At 36.9% G+C, this 20775-nt stretch overlaps 1 protein-coding gene across 2 annotated transcripts in view; it reads right to left on the bottom strand.

Moving 5' to 3' along the window:
- KIAA1328 overlaps positions 1–20775 on the bottom strand; it is a 394620-nt gene that overhangs the window by 334226 nt on the left and 39619 nt on the right. For both annotated transcript variants that reach the window (XM_082639978.1, XM_082639979.1), the window contains exon 5: positions 2880–2995. In XM_082639978.1, the coding sequence (XP_082496104.1) occupies positions 2880–2995 (116 nt within the window). The remainder of the gene's footprint in view (positions 1–2879; positions 2996–20775) is intronic.

Here is a 20775-nt window from a genome sequence, read left to right as displayed (position 1 = left end):
ACACACGTCTACGTCTTTGACTTATGTACATGCCTTTTCCTTTCCTTTAATCTTATAAGGTAGATGGGGGTGAGCAAACTTTTCTGCTGAGGGCCAGATAGCAAATACTTCGGGCTATGTAGGCCACAGGGTCTTTGCTGCAACGGCGCCACCTGCAGTTGTAGCGCAAGAACAGCCACAGAAGACACATAAATGAATGTGTGCGGCTGCACTTAGCCGGCACCCCGGTAGATCTGGCCCGTGGCAGTAGTTCGCTGACCTATGTGCTAAGAAAACAGGAAAAACTGTGTCACTACGATCACCTGGGGGTATCTTACTATTCATCCTGATAGAAGAAACGATTCTGTCCATAACCATGCTGAGTTTAGACTGCGTCGACACTAAATACAATTAACCTTGATCCAGAAGAGTGCTAAATGTAATAGTCCACCGAAGTTAAATTCTGCTTTATCAGACAGCCACACCTTTTTGTTAAGCATACAGATAAACAAGGTCGCACTCTACCTGTGGCCAGGATTTCTAAATTGTCTGCTACCTCCTCCTTCTCTCACCTTATTTCTCCAGCTCACCCCAATTCCACTTGACATAATATTTATTTATTTATTTATCTTGCTCCGGGGAGATCAAGGTATCACCACCTCCTCTGTATTTAAGAAGTGATTTCAGGGACTTCCCTAGCGGTCCAGTGGTTAAGACTCCGTGCTCCCAGTGCAGGGGGCATGGGTTCTACCCCTGGTTGGGGAACTAAGATCCCACATGCCGCATGGAGCAGCCAGAAAAATAAAAATTAAAAAAAGAAAATTTTAAAAAGTGATTTCAATTTCCCCTACTTCTGCTACCAGAGTTGGAGGCTGACTTCATTTCCAATCTCCTTCCCTGCTGCCTCCCACTGTCTAAATTGGATAAACTAAACGCTCACTTCCTCAGCCTCCCTTGCAGATTAGCATGCCCATGTGATAAAGTTCAGGACAATAAATATCTCATGAAAGACTGCTGGGGGGCATCGTCGAGGGAAATGCCCTGAGAAAGATTTTATGTATTTTGAAAAAGGATAGGGAGTCACAACTACCAGAATGTCTTCCTTCCCCTGTCTTTCTGCCTTAATGAAAATGTAATACCAGGAATTGGAGCAACCACCTTGAAACCTGGAATCCTGCAACCATTAGAAGAAGCTAAGAGAACTGTATGGATCCAGCACTGAAAACTTTTAAGCCACTGAACCAATGCCAGAGGCCACTTATCTCCAGAATTGTTAGTGCAAAGAAATAGACCCTGTAAAGTGGACTTCTGTTACAAATAAAAGCATTCCTAGTCCACCTTTTCTTGAAAGTGCTAGGGTCCTGAGTCACTATTCCTTTTGCAAAGTGAAAGACTAACACTGGCTGAGCACAGATGTGAATTCTGACTAAACAGTGCTATTTTAACCAAGAGAGAAAAGTAGCAAGAAGAAAATCACAGAGGTGGGGGCGTAGCCTGAGAGTTGACAACCCAGCACAATAAAGTCAATGAAAGCAAAGAAAAGAGAAGGCCCATGATGATTATTCAAATGCTAAAGAAATATAGAAAAAAAAATTGAAAAAGTACTCCTTTCGAACTGTGGGGCCCATAAAACTAACAAATGTTCTAGTCCAAAAATCAAATCGGAGAATTCTGATTCTATTAATTTGCAATCACACACACCCACTGTTTAAAAAATACAAGCTCAGAACTCAATTTTTATAGTTATTTTTTGTGCTTTTTTCCCCAGTGAATTAATTTATCTTTATGCTTCTATTTCCCTGATTTTCACAAAGGTATAGTTACTGTCAATACATGATCATTTTTGACACTCAAATCTTCCAAAAAATTATTAAAATCAAGTAAATGGGGGACTTCCCTGGTGGTCCAGTGGTTAAGATTTTACCTTCCAATGCAGGGGGTGCAGGTTCAATCCCTGGTCGGGGAGCTAAGATCCCACATGCCTTGGGGCCAAAAAACCAAAACATAAAACAGAAGCAATGTGGTAACAAATTCAATAAAGACCTAAAAAATGGTCAACATCAAAAAAAAAATTTTTTTTAAATCAAGTAAATGATGCTACTGACAATAAGGACAATCGTTCCTTTAAGCATTCACATACTCCTTTAGCTGGCAGATCCAGCATCCTAACTTTAGGGACAGTCACTTCTCTTTTATACCAATGTCACTGCAAAAAACACCCAAAGATAAGTATCTACCCAGTGAAAACAAACTTCAGAAATATGCTTATTTCAACTCACATATCCCTTGAAGTACAATTCTTAAGTTAAAACATCATTTTTAATTTTACTTTCTTACAAATAATGAAATTATACATATTTACACTCACACACACATAACCCTCTCTCTAATTCTAAACCCAATAGTTTTCTCTTCCATGAGAATAGTTTGGTAGTATTATGTTGCAGTATAAACATTTATCAATTACAACATCTATAAGTTACAACAGATTTTTTTTATTTTTATGATTTCAGAATAGAATTCCTTAGAACTGTCAAAGCTTTAGCTAGAAAGAATACCAAAGACAAAAAGGGTTCAGGCTCAATTACAGTAGTGGAACGGAATTTAATAAAGTTCCAACACTACATTTTAATGCCCAAATTTCTTATTGTCTCTTTGAATTGACAAATGTGTGCTCCACAGTGTAATAGCAGCAGTGGAACAGCTGGACGACTGTATCAAGCACAAAGGAAGCAACAACACATGCTGTTAAGTGTCGTTCTGATTGCCTAAAACTGGCAGCCCATGCAGATTTACTCTCTGTTATAAATTAAAACAATTATTTCCCTGGAGTTTACATTTTCTTCATGAAAGAGTCAAACTTTCTGCACGTTAAAAAAGAGGACTTTCAAAAAGGATATCTTCCCTTTCTTTTATGATCAGTTCATTCTGTTCTTCCAACTGCCTGATCTTCTTCTCAAATGATTCCTGCTCAGCTTTGAGTCTTTCTTCTGTTACTTCCTTTTCCTCACTTACTCTGAAAGAAATACAAGTGAAAAGAAAATGCCCATGAGAATAAAATAAAATATGTGCCTACAGCTGTGGTTTACCAAAACTAGATTTATTCCAGAGGTATGCTGGTTTCTTCAGGGATACTTTATGTTTTTTGAATTTTTTAAAATTAACCTTTCACAAGGCAATATTCCACACCTTTGTAATAAAATATGCATGTGGTTTTTACATCAAAAATTTTTGCAATAATCAGAATTGTCTTAAATATGGAAAGTCCTATACTTTATGGGTTGCCAATTATGACCCAGAACAGAAAACTATCCAATTTTTAAAACAAAGGTTTCATCTCTTGATTATCAAATAAGGCACAATTTATTTTGATTTAGATCTTTTTCATACTTCTATTTAAATCCTGTCAATAAAATAAACAACATATATACTGCTTAAATACCGCATTAAACATACATAGGTGATTTTACTTTTTCCTGGTACTGATACACTGCAATCTTCAGTAGCATATAAATAACAGGACTGGAATTTTTTAATGGCATTAAGATAAAAAAAGGTTTGCACATTTATTCTTAATTCAAAATGGGGTTATAAAGTAAAAAACACTGACCAAAAATATGTAACTTTAATGCTTAACTCTGAAAGGTATTCCAACTCAATCCTATCAAAAATGGGTGATTTCTGATAAGAGCACAGAGAGGGGAAAAAAAAAACTAAACAACATTAAAACTTACCTTAAAATGACAACCCTAATTTTCATGTTACTCTGTGAACAGAGATGTTGGCTCTGAATTTCTGTCACTGGTGATTAATTCTCCAAAGAGAGTACAACACATTTTATTTTATAAGATCACAAAGGGATATGTGTTAGTGAAATCCACAGGGAAGCCAAATCTTTTCTTTGAGCATCTAAATTTATTTCCTCCCACACCTGTACTCCACCAGAGCAATTTCTGAATAACATGAACTCCACAGCCTTTTCTTTGTTGCTAGCTTTCTGGTGGAGATATTAAGATCAATGAAATAACAGAATGAAAATTAGAATTTTGAATGTTCAAGAGTTGATTGCATCTTGTCTTTGAATTAATTTGTGTGAAAGTGCATGGCATATAGTAATGTTCAAAAAATAGCTTTATTTTTGCTTGCTTATCATGACATTCAAATCATTTTCCCGACTCGTATTATTTATATTTAGCATACTACTAGGCTCATGTATGGCACTCAGGACCTTCTTTCTACAAGCATAATCTCTAATACTGATACAATTACAAGGAATCCACACAACGAAACAAAGAACAAATATACACATACGTAGAGGATTTATAATCTGGTCTCAGGTTAGCCTGCTACCTTGTTGCCATCTTTTTACAATGCCTTCACTTTTCTTGTCATTATCCTCAACCGCATTTGTACTAACATCTTTCACAGTAATTCCCCACTGCCTCTTAAGTTTTTTCTAAAATTGTCAAACATTTGAACCATTAATTCATTCTATCATCTAAATTGCTCCTCTTCAATCTATCAACCGGCTTCTGAAACACCTTTGCTAGGAAACTGTTCCAGATCAAGTACACCCCAACACTGTAAATCAGAAAACCACGTACATATGGTGACTGTGGCAAAGCATATTTCTCCGGGCATCATTACTCCCACTCATAAACAAAAAAGGCTAGACTAGACAATTTTAAAAATTCTTTCCAGCTTAAGTTCTATAATTTCCTTTACTATACTATAAACATACTGGAACTATATATATATGTCCTTTACAAATATGGAGAGCATTTGTAAAGAAATAAGAAAGAAGTTAACAAACATCTGGTCAGGGTACAAGGCAGACAATACTGTAATCTATGCAAAAGCTACAGCCATAGGCTGAAAGAGGCAGTGGAAGAGGATGACAAGAGAAATATTAAAAAGTGTAACGATGCAAAATTTTGCATGAGGTTAACGTAAAACAAAAGAAGTGATGAATCTGTAGGATTGTGCATAAAAGAAAGATGAAATAGGTAATGCTATATATTATAAGGAGAGAATAAACACTGTCAAGGTGAGAAAATATGTGGCAAATTCTCTCCCTGTTTAGATTGGTCAAATCTTAAAGATGAGACTTAAGAGGAAAACCCATAAGCAGATAAGAGAAGATTTATTTTCATTTACTTATTAAAAAATATTAACTGAATGCCTACTATAGGAAAAAATAATCACAGTAAGTTTATCCAGTTATGAGATATCCGAAAGGAAATTCACAATGGCCCCTGTCATTTCAATTCCATTCATAAAAGCCAAATAAATATGAGGAATGACCCAAAGATTTGTTTGTTCAAGAAAGCAAGGCTTCCAAGGTCATAAAAACAGTAACAACAAAGTACACTGCCACATTTACCTAACATTAAAGTAAATGAAGAAAGTACGTCTAGAGACTGCCAGGTCAGAACATATACCCCAGCATTTACTTACTCCCTTTGTCAAACCGGAAGAAAATCCATGAAAACTCTAGGGATCACTGACGGCAAAAAATGCTTGTACATATATTCAATAATGCTAGTGGCTATGATGAGCTTCTCCCAAAACTTAAAGTACTCTATCCAGAAGAACCACTCTTTCCTAAATTTAGTTTCTAGAGATATTTGAAAATTTTGTTGCTACACTATTTAAACAGGGCTTTTTTTCAAAAAAAAAAGAAAATCTTTGCTGTTACACTGCTATGATTAGACTACCCGTTAGCAATTATTATGCTCTGGAAGGCTATAAACTTAACAAGCTGTGTTAAGCACAAAAGACAACACTTCTATAGGCCTATCTAAAGATATGCATGACTTCTCTGTGGCCTATTAGCATAGTTAATAGGAGCAAGTATATTAATTCAGCCTTTAAATGCAAAGGACTTGCCAATAAAACAAACTCAAGATTTTATATCCACTCTGAAATATGTCTTCCTGTTTAATTTATGTTCAATAATATTTCCCATGAGGTGTATGTATGAGAAATTATCTGGTATCATGATCTACATTTTTTATCAAAGCATTCTCAGACCACAAAGTAACATAAAAATACCTAATCCTCTAGCTCATTTAGAGTACAGCAATAAGCTAGTTAACAAAATGAGAACGTAAACACAAAAAAGGGAAATATTTGACTAATAGGATAGAAAAGTTGAAAACTCTGGTCAAGAGGATATTCCCAGTGTTGGTTTGTTAATTATTTACAAGGAGGACAATAGTCTGTTCATAAAGAAATAATCATTTCAGCATTTATTTAACATCTCAGAGTATTTCTCAATAATGTCCACAAACTGTACTCTTATCTAACAAGGAAAGAGAATTCATACACTTAGAGTTGGGTGGTTGGGCTGAAAACCATGGCAAAAAACCTGAGTTTCCTTGAAGGCTTATGTTTTAGCTTAAACATCCCTGGCACATTCTGTATTTTTCTCCATAAAACAATCTTTTCTGTTTTAATATAAAAAGTTTCCCCATACCCATCTATTCTAAACTTTTTAGTAAAACTAATGTTCTAGGAAGAGATTTATTTTATGGCTTTACATATCCCCAATGTTCTTCTAGGTACTCCAGAAATGTCTTTCTAATGTGAAAGACAAGGTCAAGGCAACGAAGCTTCTATCTCAAAGAGAATTACTTAGAGCTCACCAATGGTCAACCAGATAAATTTCCTTCCCTGATTGATATCTCATATTTGGAAGCAGAAAATGCTGGTAGCATTCTATAAATTCTCAATTTAACTTAGTGGATAAGATTTAGAGAGATTAGACGTCCTAGATTTCACAGGACATCTAGCAGACAGAAAGGGATACATTGTTTTTAAGCAAATGTAAATGCATGGTAAAAAAGAAGAGCTTTCATCATTAAAAAAATATATTTATACAAATATATATATATATGGCAGTGAAATCATCTTAATGCCCTCTTTACAAATTTTAACATTTGACTGTAATTTAAAATGTACTGTCTAAAGGAACACAGGTGATTTAAGAAACAAGAAACACAGCAATCTATGTCAAAAGAGCTCTAAGAACTACAAAACAACAGCAAATGAATGTAGATGCAAAAATCCTCAACAAAATACCAGCAAGCACAATCCAGGAACATTTAAAAAAAAAAAAAAAAAAGGATTATACATCATGCCTAACTGGGATTTAACTCAGGAATGAAAAGTTGGTTTAATAATCAAACATCAATTAATGTAATATACCATATCAATAAAATAAAGGACAAAAACCACATGATCATCTAAATAGATGCAGAAAAGGGTTTGAAAAAATCCAACAATGATTCATGATTAAAAAAAAAAAAAACCTCAGTAAATAGGAAGAAAAGGAAACTTCCTCAACCTGAAAAAGGCCATCTATGAAAAACCCACATCTAATACCATATTTAATGGTGAAAAACTAAGTGCTTTCCCCCTGTGGTCACAAACAAGTCAAGGATGTCTGCTCTCGTCACTGCAAGTCAACTTTGTATTAGAGATTATAGTCAGGGCAATTAGGCAGGGAAAAGAAATAAAAGGTATCTAGATTCTAAAGAAAGAAGTCAAACCATCTCTATTTTACATGACACAATTTTGTACACAGAAAATCTAAAAAATCCACTTAAAAACTATTACAACTAATAAAGGAGTTCAGCAAGGTTACAGGATAAAAGATTAATATACAAAAGTCAACTATATGTTTATACAATGACAGTGAACAACCTCCAAAAGAAATTAAGGAAACAATTCCATGTACATCTGCATCAAGAAAAATAAAACACAAAGGAATAAATTCAACAGAAGAAGCAAGACTTGTACACTGAAAACTATAAAAACATTCTCGAAAGAAATTAAACACCTGTATTAATGGAAAGACATTCCATGTTCATGACTGGAAGACTTACTATTGTTAAGATGGCAGTACTCCCCACATTGATCTTCAGATTCAACTCAATCTCTATTAAAATCTCAGCAGGTTTATTTGCAGAAATTGATAAATTGATCCAATCCTAAAACTCATATGGAAATGAAAGGGACTCAGAAAACCTAAAATATTCCTGAAAAAGGAGAAAAAGATGGGGGTCTCACCCTTGCCAATTTTAAAACTTACTACAAAACTACAATAATCAAGAGTGTGGTACTGGCATAAAGACAGACATATAGATGAATTAAACAAATAAGCACTCATTTTTATAATAAATTGATTTTTCAACCAGGGTAACAAGAAAATCAAAGGGAAAGAACAGTCTTTTCAACATGCAGTGCAGGGAGAACTTGCTATCCACATGCAAAACAATAAAGTTGGGCCCCTATAACTCAGAGCATTTACAAAAATTAACTCTAAATGAATTAAAGGCCAAAATGTGAAAGCTAAAACTATAAACTCGTGGAAGAAAACATAGGCATAAATCTTCACAACCTTGAATTAGGCAATGGTTTCTTAGATATGACACCAAAAACACAAGCAACAACAAAAAAAATAAATTGGACTTCATCAAAATTTAAAAACATTTGTGCTTCAAATGACACCATCAAGAAAGTGAAAAAAACAACGCACAGAATGGGATCAAATTTTTGCAAATAATATATCTGATAAAGGACCTGTAAATGGAATATATAAAGAACACTGAGAACTCGACAATAAAAAGACAACCCAGACTTCCCTGGTGGCACAGAGGTTAAGAATCCGCCTGCCAATGCAGGGGACACGGGTTTGAACCCTGGTCCAGGAAGACTCCACATGCCGCAGAGCAACTAAGCTCGTGCTGCCACAACTACTGAGCCTGTGCTCTAGAGCCCACGTGCCACAACTACTGAGCCTGGGTGCCACAACTACCGAAGCCCGCATGCCTAGAGCCTGTGCTCCGCAGCAAGAGAAGCTACTGCAACAAGAAGCCTGTGCACCACAACGAAGAGTAGCCCCCGGTCGCCACAACTAGAGAAAGCCTGCACACAGCAACGAAGAACCAACGCAGCCAATAAATAAATAAATATTAAATTAAAAAAGACAACCCAATTTAAAAGGATCTGAATAGATATTTCTTCAAAGAAGATACACAAATAGACAAAAAGTACATGGAAATATGTTCAACATCATTAGCCATTATGCAAAAGGACAGATAAGAACCTTCACAGATTTCTGGTGGAAACATTAAACGGTGCAGGCTCTCCAGAAAACAGTCTGACAGTTCCTCAAAAACTTAAACAGAGTTACTATTTGACCCAGTATTCCTAGACATGTACCCAAGAGAAATGAAAATGTATGTCCACAGAAAAACTTACACATAGGGCTTCCCTGGTGGCGCAGTGGTTGAGAGTCCGCCTCCTGATGCGGGGGACTCAGGTTCGTGCCCCAGTCCAGGAAGATCCCACATGCCGCGGAGCGGCTGGGCCCGTGAGCCATGGCCGCTGAGCCTGCGCATCTGGAGCCTGTGCTCCGCAATGGGAGAGGCCACAACAGTGAGAGGCCCGTGTATCGCAAAAAAAAAAAAAAAAAAAACTTACGCATGTATGTTCACAGCAGCATTATCCAATAATCAAAAAGTATAAATAACCCAAATGCCATCAATAAATGAATAGATAAGTTAAATGTGGTACTGCCTATAAAATTTAATATTTATTTGGTAATAAACAGAAATGAGATACTAATACATGCTACCACAGAAATAAACTTTGAAATTATCATGCTAAGTGAAACTAGTTTAAAAAGACTACATATTATATAATTCCATGTATATGAAATATCCAAAATAGGCAAATTCATTGAGACAAAACTAAAGAGTGGTTGTCTAGGGCCAGGAAGGTTGGTGAGAAGTGAGGAGTGGCTGCTAATGGGTACAGGATTTGATTCTGCTGTAATGAGAATGTTCTAAAATTGATCGTGGTGATGACTGCACAACTCTGTGAACATATTTAAAAAAAACTGAAAAATAAATCAAAGGAATCCAAATTGGGAAGAAAGAAGCAAAACTGTCACTGTTTGCAGATGATATGATACTATACATAGAAAATCCTAAAGATACCACCAAAAACTACTAGAACTCATCAATGAGTTTGGTAAAGTTGCAAGATACAAAATTAATATTCAGAAATATGTCACTTTTCTATACACAAACAATGAACTATCAGAAAGAGAAAATAGGGAAAAAGTTCCATTTACAATTGCATCAAAAAGAATAAAAAACCTAGGAATGAACCAACCTAAAGAGGTAAAAGACCTGTACTCGGAAAACCATAAGACACTGATGAAAGAAATTGAGGACAACACAAACAGATGGAAAGATATGCTGTTTTCGTGTATTGGAAAAATTAATATTGTTAAAATGACCATACTACCCAAGGCAATTTACAGATTCAATGCAATCCCTATCAAAATACAAAGGACATTTTCACAGAACTAGAACAAATAATTTTTAAAAATTGTATGGAAACACAAAAGACCCCGAATAGCCAAAACAATCTTGAAAAAGAAGAACAGAACTGGAGGAATCACACTCCCTTGCTTCAGACTATACTACATAGCTGCACTAATCAGAACAGTATGGTGCTGGCATAAAAAAAGACACTTAGATCAAAGGAACAGAATAAAGAGTCCAGAAATAAACCCATGCACTTATGGTCAATTAATCTACAACAAAGGAGGCAAGAATATATAATGGAGAAAAAACAGTCTCTTCAGTAAATGGTGCTCGGAAAACTGGACAACTACATGTAAAAGAATGAAATTAGAACATTCTCTAACACCATACACAAAAATAAACTCAAAGTGGATTAAAGACCTAAATGTAACACCAGAAACCATAAAACTCCTAGAAGAAAATACAGGCGGAACACTCTTTGACATAAATTGTAACAATATTTATGGATCTATCCCCTAAAGCAAAAGGAACAAAAGCAAAAATAAACAAATGGGACCTAATTAAACTTAAAAGCTTTTGCACAGCAAAGGAAACCACCTACAAAATGAAAAGACAACCTACCGAATGGGAGAAAATATTTGCAAATGATATGACTGATAAGGGGTTAATATTCAAAATGCATAAACAGCTTATACAACTCAACATCAAAAAAGCAAACAACCTGATTAAAAAATGGGCAGGAGATCTGAATAGACATTTTTCCAAAGAAGATATACAGATGGCCTACAGGCACATGAAAAGATGCTCAACATTGTTAATCATCAGGGAAATGCAAGTTAAAACCACAATAAGATATCACCTCACACCTGCCAGAATGGCTACCATCAAAAAGAACATAGATAACATGTTGTACATCTGAAACTTATACAATATTGTACATCAACTATACCTGAAATAAGAAGTCTGAGATGAAAGATGGAATGCATGATTTCCCCTAAAATTAACATAATAGTTAAGACATCAAAAATGGAAACGACAAAAATGAATCTGAATATAGGAAAGATCAGGTATAGAGAAAACTGATAAAAAAAATGTTGCTTTAAAAGAATAAAACACATTTTCCAAGGAACAAAGCATAAGAGGCAGCATGATATATAATACTTAAAGCTGTGAGATGTCTGATAATTTAAATTCATGTTTAAATTTGAACCCCCCAAAAGTTAACATTCTAATACTCACTGGTTATTTCTTTCAGTTCAAGTATATACTCATTTTATGAAGCAGCCATAATAATCTTAATACCAAAATCTAACAAGGATTTATGGAAAACAAAAATTATAGTCCAATCTATCTAATAAATATAGCGGAAAAAATCTTAAGAAACAATTAGCAAAGCAAATCCAGTGTTACAAAAGAAAATGTATCCAAGTTCAGTTTAGCCCAGGAAGGCAAGATTTATTGAAGAGTTGAAAAATTAACTGATGTAATTCACCATATTAATAGAATAAAGGAGAAATCTTACATGATCATCTCTAAATGTAGAAAAGGCATTTGTCAAACTTCACCCTATTCATAATAAAAACTCTTCTACAATCTAGGAACTGAAGGAACTTCTTCAATCTAATAAAGAACATCCATGAAAAACCTCCAGTATCATATCTATGAGGATGAAAAAAGAGCACTTTGTCCCTTTCCTTGTACTTCAGGAATAAGGCCAAGAGTGTCAACTATTACTACCTCTATTCAATAATGGTTGGAGGTCCTAGCCAGTGCAATAATGCAAGAAAATAAAATGCATACAGATTGGAAAGAAAGAAGTAAAATTTTATGTGTCAATGATATGATTGTTATGTAGACAATATTAAGGAATCAGAGAAAATATATCAGAACAAGTAAATTTAGGAAAATCACAATGTTATTGCGGTAGCCAGCCTTTAAAATGGGTCCTGGTGATCCCTGTCTCTTGCTATTCATGTCCGTCTTTAATTCCCTCCCCTTGAGTATGGGCTGACCTAGTGACTATCAAAATTAACTGAATGTAACTTCTGAAATTAGGTTACCAAAATATAGTGACTTCTGTCTTGATTGCTCTTGCTTACTCTGATGGGAGCCAGTTGCCAAGTTGTAATCTACCATATGGAAAGGCCCTTGAAACAAGAAACTAAGGGAGGCCTCTAGCCAACAGTCAGCAAGGAACTGAGAAACTCAGTCTCAGGAAGACATAACTGGAAATTGTAAGAAGGAGAAGTAATGCATGTGATGGCAGAAAGTTTACCAACATCCTTAGAAATGTTGAAAGGAGGAAATGTGCCTAATGAACTGGGTAACTAATCTAAGGAGATTTCCAAGTAAAGTGTTGAAAGTGCTGCCTGGTTTCTTCCTGGTGTTTACAGTAAATTGGGAGAAGAGAGAGATAAGTTGAAGGAAAAACTATTAAACCAAAATGAGGCAGGATTTTCACAGTTTCAAAAATTCTCAGCCTCTCCAGATAGCAAAACTGCTAAAATTAAGAAATGTCTTCTGAGTAGATTTCAAAACCAGGACACTGCCAGGAAAAACAAGCTCTGGAGATAAAGACTAGGTAATAACTTCTGTTGAAGACGTCAGAAACATCAAAGTTGATGCCTCAATAGAGTCAAATGAAAAGCACTTTGACGACATTAAGGTTGGGTCTCACAAATTCTCTCAAATAATGGGGCCTCTGGGAAGCTTACTAGTATTTTAAATGGCTAAAATTTTGTAATAATGTTAGGCAGCCATAGATAACTAATACAAATTTTAACATTAATCAGTCACTTTAAATTCCTCATCAGATAATTCCACCTGCATCTGCTGCTTTATCTCTTTCCAACATGCTGTTTTCTCTTGCCTTTTCATATACTCATAGTTTTATTAATATCTGGATATCTTGGGTAGGACAGTAGTAACTGAGGCAAATAATTTCTATGCTTGGTAATGAGCAGACTTTTCCTTTGGCCAGGTGTTTAGGGTAGGGGTTGTATTTATCTAATCACACGTTAGGCAGGTTTAAGGTTTACTGTTGCTATGGTTACCCTCAGTACACCACAGGCTTCAAATTCCTCTAGGCATAACCATCCCCTCAAGTGGACCATATGTTTTCCTCAATGTCTGCTCCACCCTTAGCTTTCAGTCTTCCCTCTAGAGGGTCTGTCTCTTGTGAGGTTCTCATTAGTATTCAACTGCTACTTTTTTTTTTTTTTTTTTTTTTTTGTAGTACGCGGACCTCTCACTGTTGTGGCCTCTCCCGTTGCAGAGCACAGGCTCCGGACGCGCAGGCTCAGAGGCCATGGCTCACGGGCCCAGCTGCTCTGTGGCATGTGGGATCTTCCCGGACCGGGGCACAAACCCATGTCCCCTGCATTGGCAGGCGGACTCTCAACCACTGCGCCACCAGGGAAGGCCTCAACTGCTACTTTTATTAGACACTTATTAGTCTAGGGGTGGGGGTCTGCATTGGAGTGGTATTCTCTATTATTCTAATTAGGCTTGTGCTAATCAAACTCTGTATGCCTGAGTCTTACAAGTGCTCCTGTCTCTCCTCCCCAGTTCTGTGATCAGCATGTAACCCTGCCCTCCCACCAAGTTATTTTCTGCCTACCCCCAGCTTCACTGTTGTTTTTATTATTTTTTTAATTTATTTTTTTATATAGCAGGTTATTAGTTATCTATTTTATACATATTAGTGTATATATGTCAATCCCAATCTCCCAGTTTATCCCACCTCCACCACCCGCTTCAGTGGTTTTTACCAGTGCCATATAGGCTACATTTTACAGAATCCCTCTTCCTAAACTTACAGTTTTTGTTACATAGCAAAGATACAGGAGAAGGATCCAGGAAATATTTTGTGCACTTTCCATAACAACTGCTGTTCCTCCTCCCAGGCCTGTACCAGGAGGAATGCTTTATCAGGGCTCTCATCAAGTGGGGCCTATGGAGAAAAAGTTTGCAAGAGAGTTCAAGCTGCCCCTATACTTGCTGCCCTAGGGGGCTCCCCATTCTTACCTGCCCACATGTGGCCTCTACCAATTTGTTGCCTATTGTAGCTTGAAATGTTCTTACCCATTTCGAGAGGTGTCTGCCCCATGTAAGTTAGTGCTCACACCTCATCTTTCCCTGTAGGCACAGGTCTCTCCTGAGATTTTGAGTTAGTTGGTTGAACTGAGCATTCTGTTTCAAGAACTGTCCAGAGCTTGCAGTTTGTCCACCTTATTTTTAAGTGTAAGTTTGGGAGCAACATTTTTTACAGTCATGTAGACTTAGCTACGTAATTATTTATACATATTTATATATTTGTTTTTGCTCCTGTTAAATTAAACAAGGAGGCCATTAGACTGAGGTGCTTCTAGTACCTTAGCAGCCTACTTAAGCAAACCAAAACCTATGCCTATAATATGTCAAGATTAAGAAGTCAAAACCCAGGACTTAACTGGTGGTGCAGTGGCTAAGACTCTGTGCTCCCAATGCAGGGGGCGTGGGTTCGATCCCTAGTCAGGGAACTAGATCCCACATGCTGCAACTAAAAGATCCTTCATGCCCCAAGTAAAAGATCCTGCATGCTGCAACTAATACCCGACGTAGCTAAATAAATAAATATTTTTTTTAAAAAAGAAATAAAAACCCAAGAACAACCTGTCACAAACAGCCACCTAGGTTTTCCCAAATAAGGCAATTGCTTAAGCTACAGCCAATCAAATGCTTTCCTTGCTTTGCTTCTGAGCTTGCTTTATAATAAAGTCTCTCCCCTCACTCTTGTGCGTAGAGGGTTCCCAACGACTTCTGGTTCAAGGCTGCCCTATTTGATTTTTGCTCAAATAAAGTCTTAAAAATGTGATATGCCTCAATTTATTTTTGAAAACTCTTATTTTCCTCCCAATTTTCAAAGCTGGAACAATTTTAGCAACAAAATAACTATAACATTAGATTATAACCCATAGAACTACGATATTTATTAATGTTAAAAGATAACCTGAGGCATTATTACATTACCCACAGGAGCTAGGAGATTTTTATAGAGGAGGCATTATTACATTACCCACAGGAGATTTTTATAGAGAAGAGGTGGAAGCCAAGCAGGGAGAGTATTTTCCTGGCTACAGTGTAAGCAACTGCCTTATTTAGGAAAGTCTAGGTGGCTGTTTGTTATGGGTTGTCCTTAGGTTTTGATTTCTTAACCTTGAGTCATTAAAGGTATAGGTTTCAGTTTGCTTATTTAGGCTGCTAAAGCATTAAAGCCTCCTCAGGCTAATGACCTCCTTATTTAATTAATTTAATGTTACTTTAAAAAGAGAAAAATAACTTCACAGTGGAAAAACCTGGCAGAAGCTACCTTAATCATGTGATCAAGGTTAATATCATCAGTAAAAAGACATATTAATTTCACGTAGCCCCTGCTATGACATACTGGAAAGGCACATCACTTCTGTGGTATTCTTGCCAAAAATGCATAATCTGAATTTAATCAAGAGAAAACACTAGACAAATCCATATTGAGAGACATAGCACAAAATATCTGATTAGTGCCAAGGTTATGAAAGACCAAAGAATTATCACAGATTAGAGAAAACTAAGGAGATGTGACAACTAAATATGATGCGAGATACTTAAGTGGATATTGTATTAGAAAAATGTTATCAGTGACATGACATTGGTGAAATGTGAATAAAGTCTATTGTTTAGCAGGCAGTACTACATTACTGTTAATTTCTTAGTTTTGATAACTGTACTATGATAATGCAAAATGTTAACAGTATGGAAAGCTGAGTAGAGAATATATGGATATTCTACGTAACTTTTCTGTAAGTCTAAAATTATTTCAAAATAAAAAGGTTAAAAAGAAACAAACTCAACCTAAACATAAACAGAGTGTGTATGGGAAGTAGGGAGAGTGTCAAAGAGGAATTTTACTTTATTGCAGTTTTTTTTAATAAGATGATAATTTTAATATTTGTGTAATTACATTAAAATTAGGAGGAAAGGTATACCATAAAGTGAATAAAGATGCCATTTCTGGCTCTGCAAGAGCAAATATAAAATATCACTCAATATTATCCAATTCCCTTTGTTGTGTCCTAATCAATTAATTTAAAAACTACCAGGAAGACCTTCAAGATGGCGGAGGGGTAAGACATGGAGATCACCTTCCTCCCCACAAATACATCACAAATACATCTACATGTGGAACAACTCCTACAGAACACCCACTGAATGTTGGCAGAAGACCTCAGACTTCCCAAAAGGCAAGAAACTCCCCACGTACCTGGGTAGGGCAAAAGAAAACAGAAAAAACAGAGACAAAAGAATAGGGACAGGACCTGCACCTCTGGAAGGGAGCTGTGAAGGAGGAAAAATTTCCACGCACTAGGAGGTCCCTTCACTGGCGGAGACAGGGGGTGGCAGGGGAGGGCGAGCTTTGGAGCCACGAAGGAGAGTGCAGCAACAGGGGTGCAAAGGGCAAAGCAGAGAGATTTCTGCACAGAGGATCAGTGCCAACCAGCACTCACCAGCAGGAGAGGCTTGTCTACTCACCTGCCTGTGTAGGTGGGGGCTGGGAGCTGAGGCTCGAGCTTCGGAGGTCAGACCCCAGGGAGAGGACTGGGGTTGGCTGCGTGAACACAGACTGAAGGGGTCTACTGCACCACAGCTAGCTGGAACAAAGTTCGTGAAAAAGTCTGGAACTGCCTAAGAGGCAAAAGACCATTGTATCGGGGTGTGTGAGGAGAGGGGATTCAGAGAACTGCGTAAATGAGCTCCAGAGACGGGCGCTAGCCATGGCTATCAGCGCAGACAGCAGAGACAGGCGTGAAACCCTAAGGCTGCCACCAAGAAGGCTGTGTGCAAGCACAGGTCACTAACCACACCTCCCCTCCGGGGAGCCTGTACAGCCCGCCACTGCCAGGGTCCCATGATCCAGCGACAACTTGCCTGGGAGAACACACGGTGCACCACAGGCTGTTGGAACGTCACTCAGGCCTCTGCCACCTCAGGCTCGCCCCACGTTCTATGCCCCTCCCTCTCCCCAGCCTGAGTGAGCCAGAGCCCCCTAATCAACTGCTCATTTAACCCCGCCCTGTCTGGGAGGGAACAGATGCCCTCAGGTGACCTACACGCAGAGGCAGGGGCAAATCCAAAGCTGAACCCCGGGAGCTGTGTGAACAAAGAGGAGAAAGGGAAATCTCTCCCAGCAGCCTCAGGAGGAGCAGATTAAATCTCCACAATCAACTTGATAGACCCTGCATCTGTGGAATAACTGAACAGACAACAAATCATCCCAAAATTGAGGTGGTGGACATTCGGAGCAACAGCAGACTTGGGGTTTGCTGTATGCGAATGACTGGTTTATGGTTTTATGTTTATCTTAGTTTAGTATTTAGAGTTTATTATTATTGGTAGACTTCTTTATTGATTTGGTTGCACTCTTCATTTTTTTGGTTTTTTTTTAACATATAGATATATATATTTTTTTCCTTTTTCTCTTTTTGTGTGTATGTGCATGCTTCTTTGTGTGATTTTGCGTGTAGAGCTTTGCTTTTACCATTTGTCCTGGGTTCTGTCCATTTGTTTTTTTAAATATAGCTTTTAGTGTTTGTTATCATTGGTGGATTTGTTTCTTGGTTTGGTTGCTCTCTTCTTTTCCTTCTATCTTTTTTCTTTGTTTCTTATTACTTTTTAATTATTTTATTTTATTTTTAATAATTTACTTAGTTTTTTATTTTAATAACTTTATTTCATTTATTTTTTTCTTTCTTTCTTTCTTTTTTTCTCCCGTTTCTTCTGAGCCGTGTGTCTGACAGGGTCTTTGTGCTCTGGCTAGGTGTCAGGACTATGCCTCTGAAGTGGGAGAGCCAAGTTCAGGACACTGGTCCACCAGAGACCTCCCAGCTCCACATAATATCAAATGGTGAAAGCTCTCCCAGAGATCTCCATCTCAACGCTAAGACCGAGCTCCACTCAACAACCAGTAAGGTACAGTGCTGGACACCCTATGCCAAACAACTAGCAAGAGAGGAACACAGCCCCATCCATTAGCAGAGAGGCTGCCTAAATTCATAATACAGTCACAGACACCCCAAAAAACACCAGTGGATGCGGGCCTGCCCACCAGAAAGACAAGATCCAGCCTCATCCACCAAACACAGGCAATAGTAGCCTACACCAGAAAACCTACACAACCCACTGAACCTTAGCCACTGGGGGCAGACACCAAAAAGAACGGGAACTATGAACCAGCAGCCTGTGAAAAGGAGACCTGAAACACAGTAAGTTAAGCAAAATGAGAAAACAAAGAAAAACACAGCAGATGAAGGAGAAAGGTTAAAACCCACCAGACTAAACAAATGAAGAGGAAATAGGCAGTCTACCTGAAAAAGAATTCAGAATAATGATAGTAAAGATGATCCAAAATCTTGTAAAAAGAATGGAGAAAATACAAGACACATTTAACAAGGACCTAGAAGAACTAAACAGAAAAGAAACAATGATGAACAAAACAATAAATGAAATTTAAAACTCTCTAGAAGAAATCAGTAGCAGAATAACTAAGAGAGGAACAGATAAGTGACACGGAAGATAAAATAGTGGAAATAACTACTGCTGAGCAGAATAAAGCAAAAAGAATGAAAAGAATTGAGGACAGTATTAGAGACCTCTGGGACAACATTAAACGCACCAACATTCAAAAGATAGGGGTCCAAGAAGAAGAGAAAAAGAAAGGGACTGAGAAAATATTTGAAGAGATGATAGTTGAAAACTTCCCTAATATGGGAAAGGAAATAGTAAGTCAACTCCAGGAAGTGCAGAGAGTCCCATACAGGAAAAATCCAAGGAGAAACACACCAATACATATTAATCAAACTATCAAAAAATAAATACAAAGAACAAATATTAAAAGTATCAAGGGAAAAGCAACAAATAACACACAAGGGAATACCCATAAGGTTAACAGCTGATCTTTCAGTAGAAACTCTGCAAGCCAGAAGGGAGTGGCAGGACATATTTAAAGTTAAGAAACGGAAAAATCTACAACCAAGATTATTCTACCCAGCAAGGATCTCATTTAGATGTGACGGAGAAATTAAAACCTTTACAGACAAGCAAAAGCTAAGAGAAATCAGCACCACCAAACCAGCTCTACAACAAATGCTAAAGAAACATCTCTAGGCAGGAAACACAAGAGAAGGAAAAGTCCCACAATAACAAACCCAAAACAATTAAGAAAATGGTCATAGAAACATACATATCAATAATTACCTTAAAAGTGAATGGATTAAATGCTACAACCAAAAGACACAGGCTTGCTGAATGGATGCATAAAAGACACCCATATATATGCTGTCTACAAGAGACCCACTTCATACCTAGGGATACATACAGACTGAAAGTCAGGGGACGGGAAAATATATTCCATGCAAATGGAAATCAAAAGGAACCGGGAGTAGCAATACTCATATCAGATAAAATAGAGTTTAAAATAAAGAATGTTACAAGAGACAAGGAAGGACACTACATAATGATCAAGGGATCAATCCAAGAAGAAGATATAACAATTATAAATATATACGCACCCAACATAGGAGTACCTCAATACATAAGGCAACTGGTAACAGCTAGAAAAGAGGAAATCAACAGTAACACAATAATAGTGGGGGACTTTAGCACCTCACTTACACCAATGGACAGATCATTCAAAATGAAAATAAATAAGGAAACAGAAACTTTAAATGACACAATGGATCAGAGATATTTAATTGATATTTATAGTACATTCCATCCCAAAACAACAAAATACACTTTCTTCTCAGGTGCTCATGGAACATCTTCCAGGAAAGATCATATCTTGGGTCACAAATCTAGCCTTGGTAAATTTAAGAAAACTGAAATCATATCAAGTGTCTTTTCTGACCACAATGCTATGACAATAGATATCAATTACAGGAAAAAAATCTCTAAAAAATACAAACACACAGAGGCGAAACAATACACTCCTTAATAAGCAAGAGATCACTGAAGAAATCAAAGAGGAAATCAAAAAATACCTACAAACAAATGATAATGAAAACACGACAATCCAAAACCTATGCGATGCAGCAAAAGAAGTTCTAAGATGGAACGTTATAGCCATACAATCCTACCTCAAAAAAGAAGAAACATCTCAAATAAACAACCTAACCTTACACCTAAAGCAATTAGAGAAAGAAGAAAAAAAACCTCCCAAAGTTAGCAAAAATAAAGAAATCATAAAGATCAGAACAGAAATAAATGAAAAAGAAATGAAGGAAATGATAGCAAAGATCAATAAAACTAAAAGCTGCTACTGTGAGAAGATAAACAAAATTGATAAACCATTAGCCAGATTCACCAAGAAAAAAAGGGAGAAGACTCAAATCAATAGAATTAAAAATGAAAAAGGAGAAGTAACAACTGACACTGCAGA

Source organism: Mesoplodon mirus (genome assembly GCF_964341445.2).
Source record: "Mesoplodon mirus genome assembly, chromosome: 13".
Taxonomy (NCBI): Eukaryota; Metazoa; Chordata; class Mammalia; order Artiodactyla; family Ziphiidae; genus Mesoplodon; species Mesoplodon mirus.
This window is presented reverse-complemented; position numbering and strand designations above follow the sequence as displayed.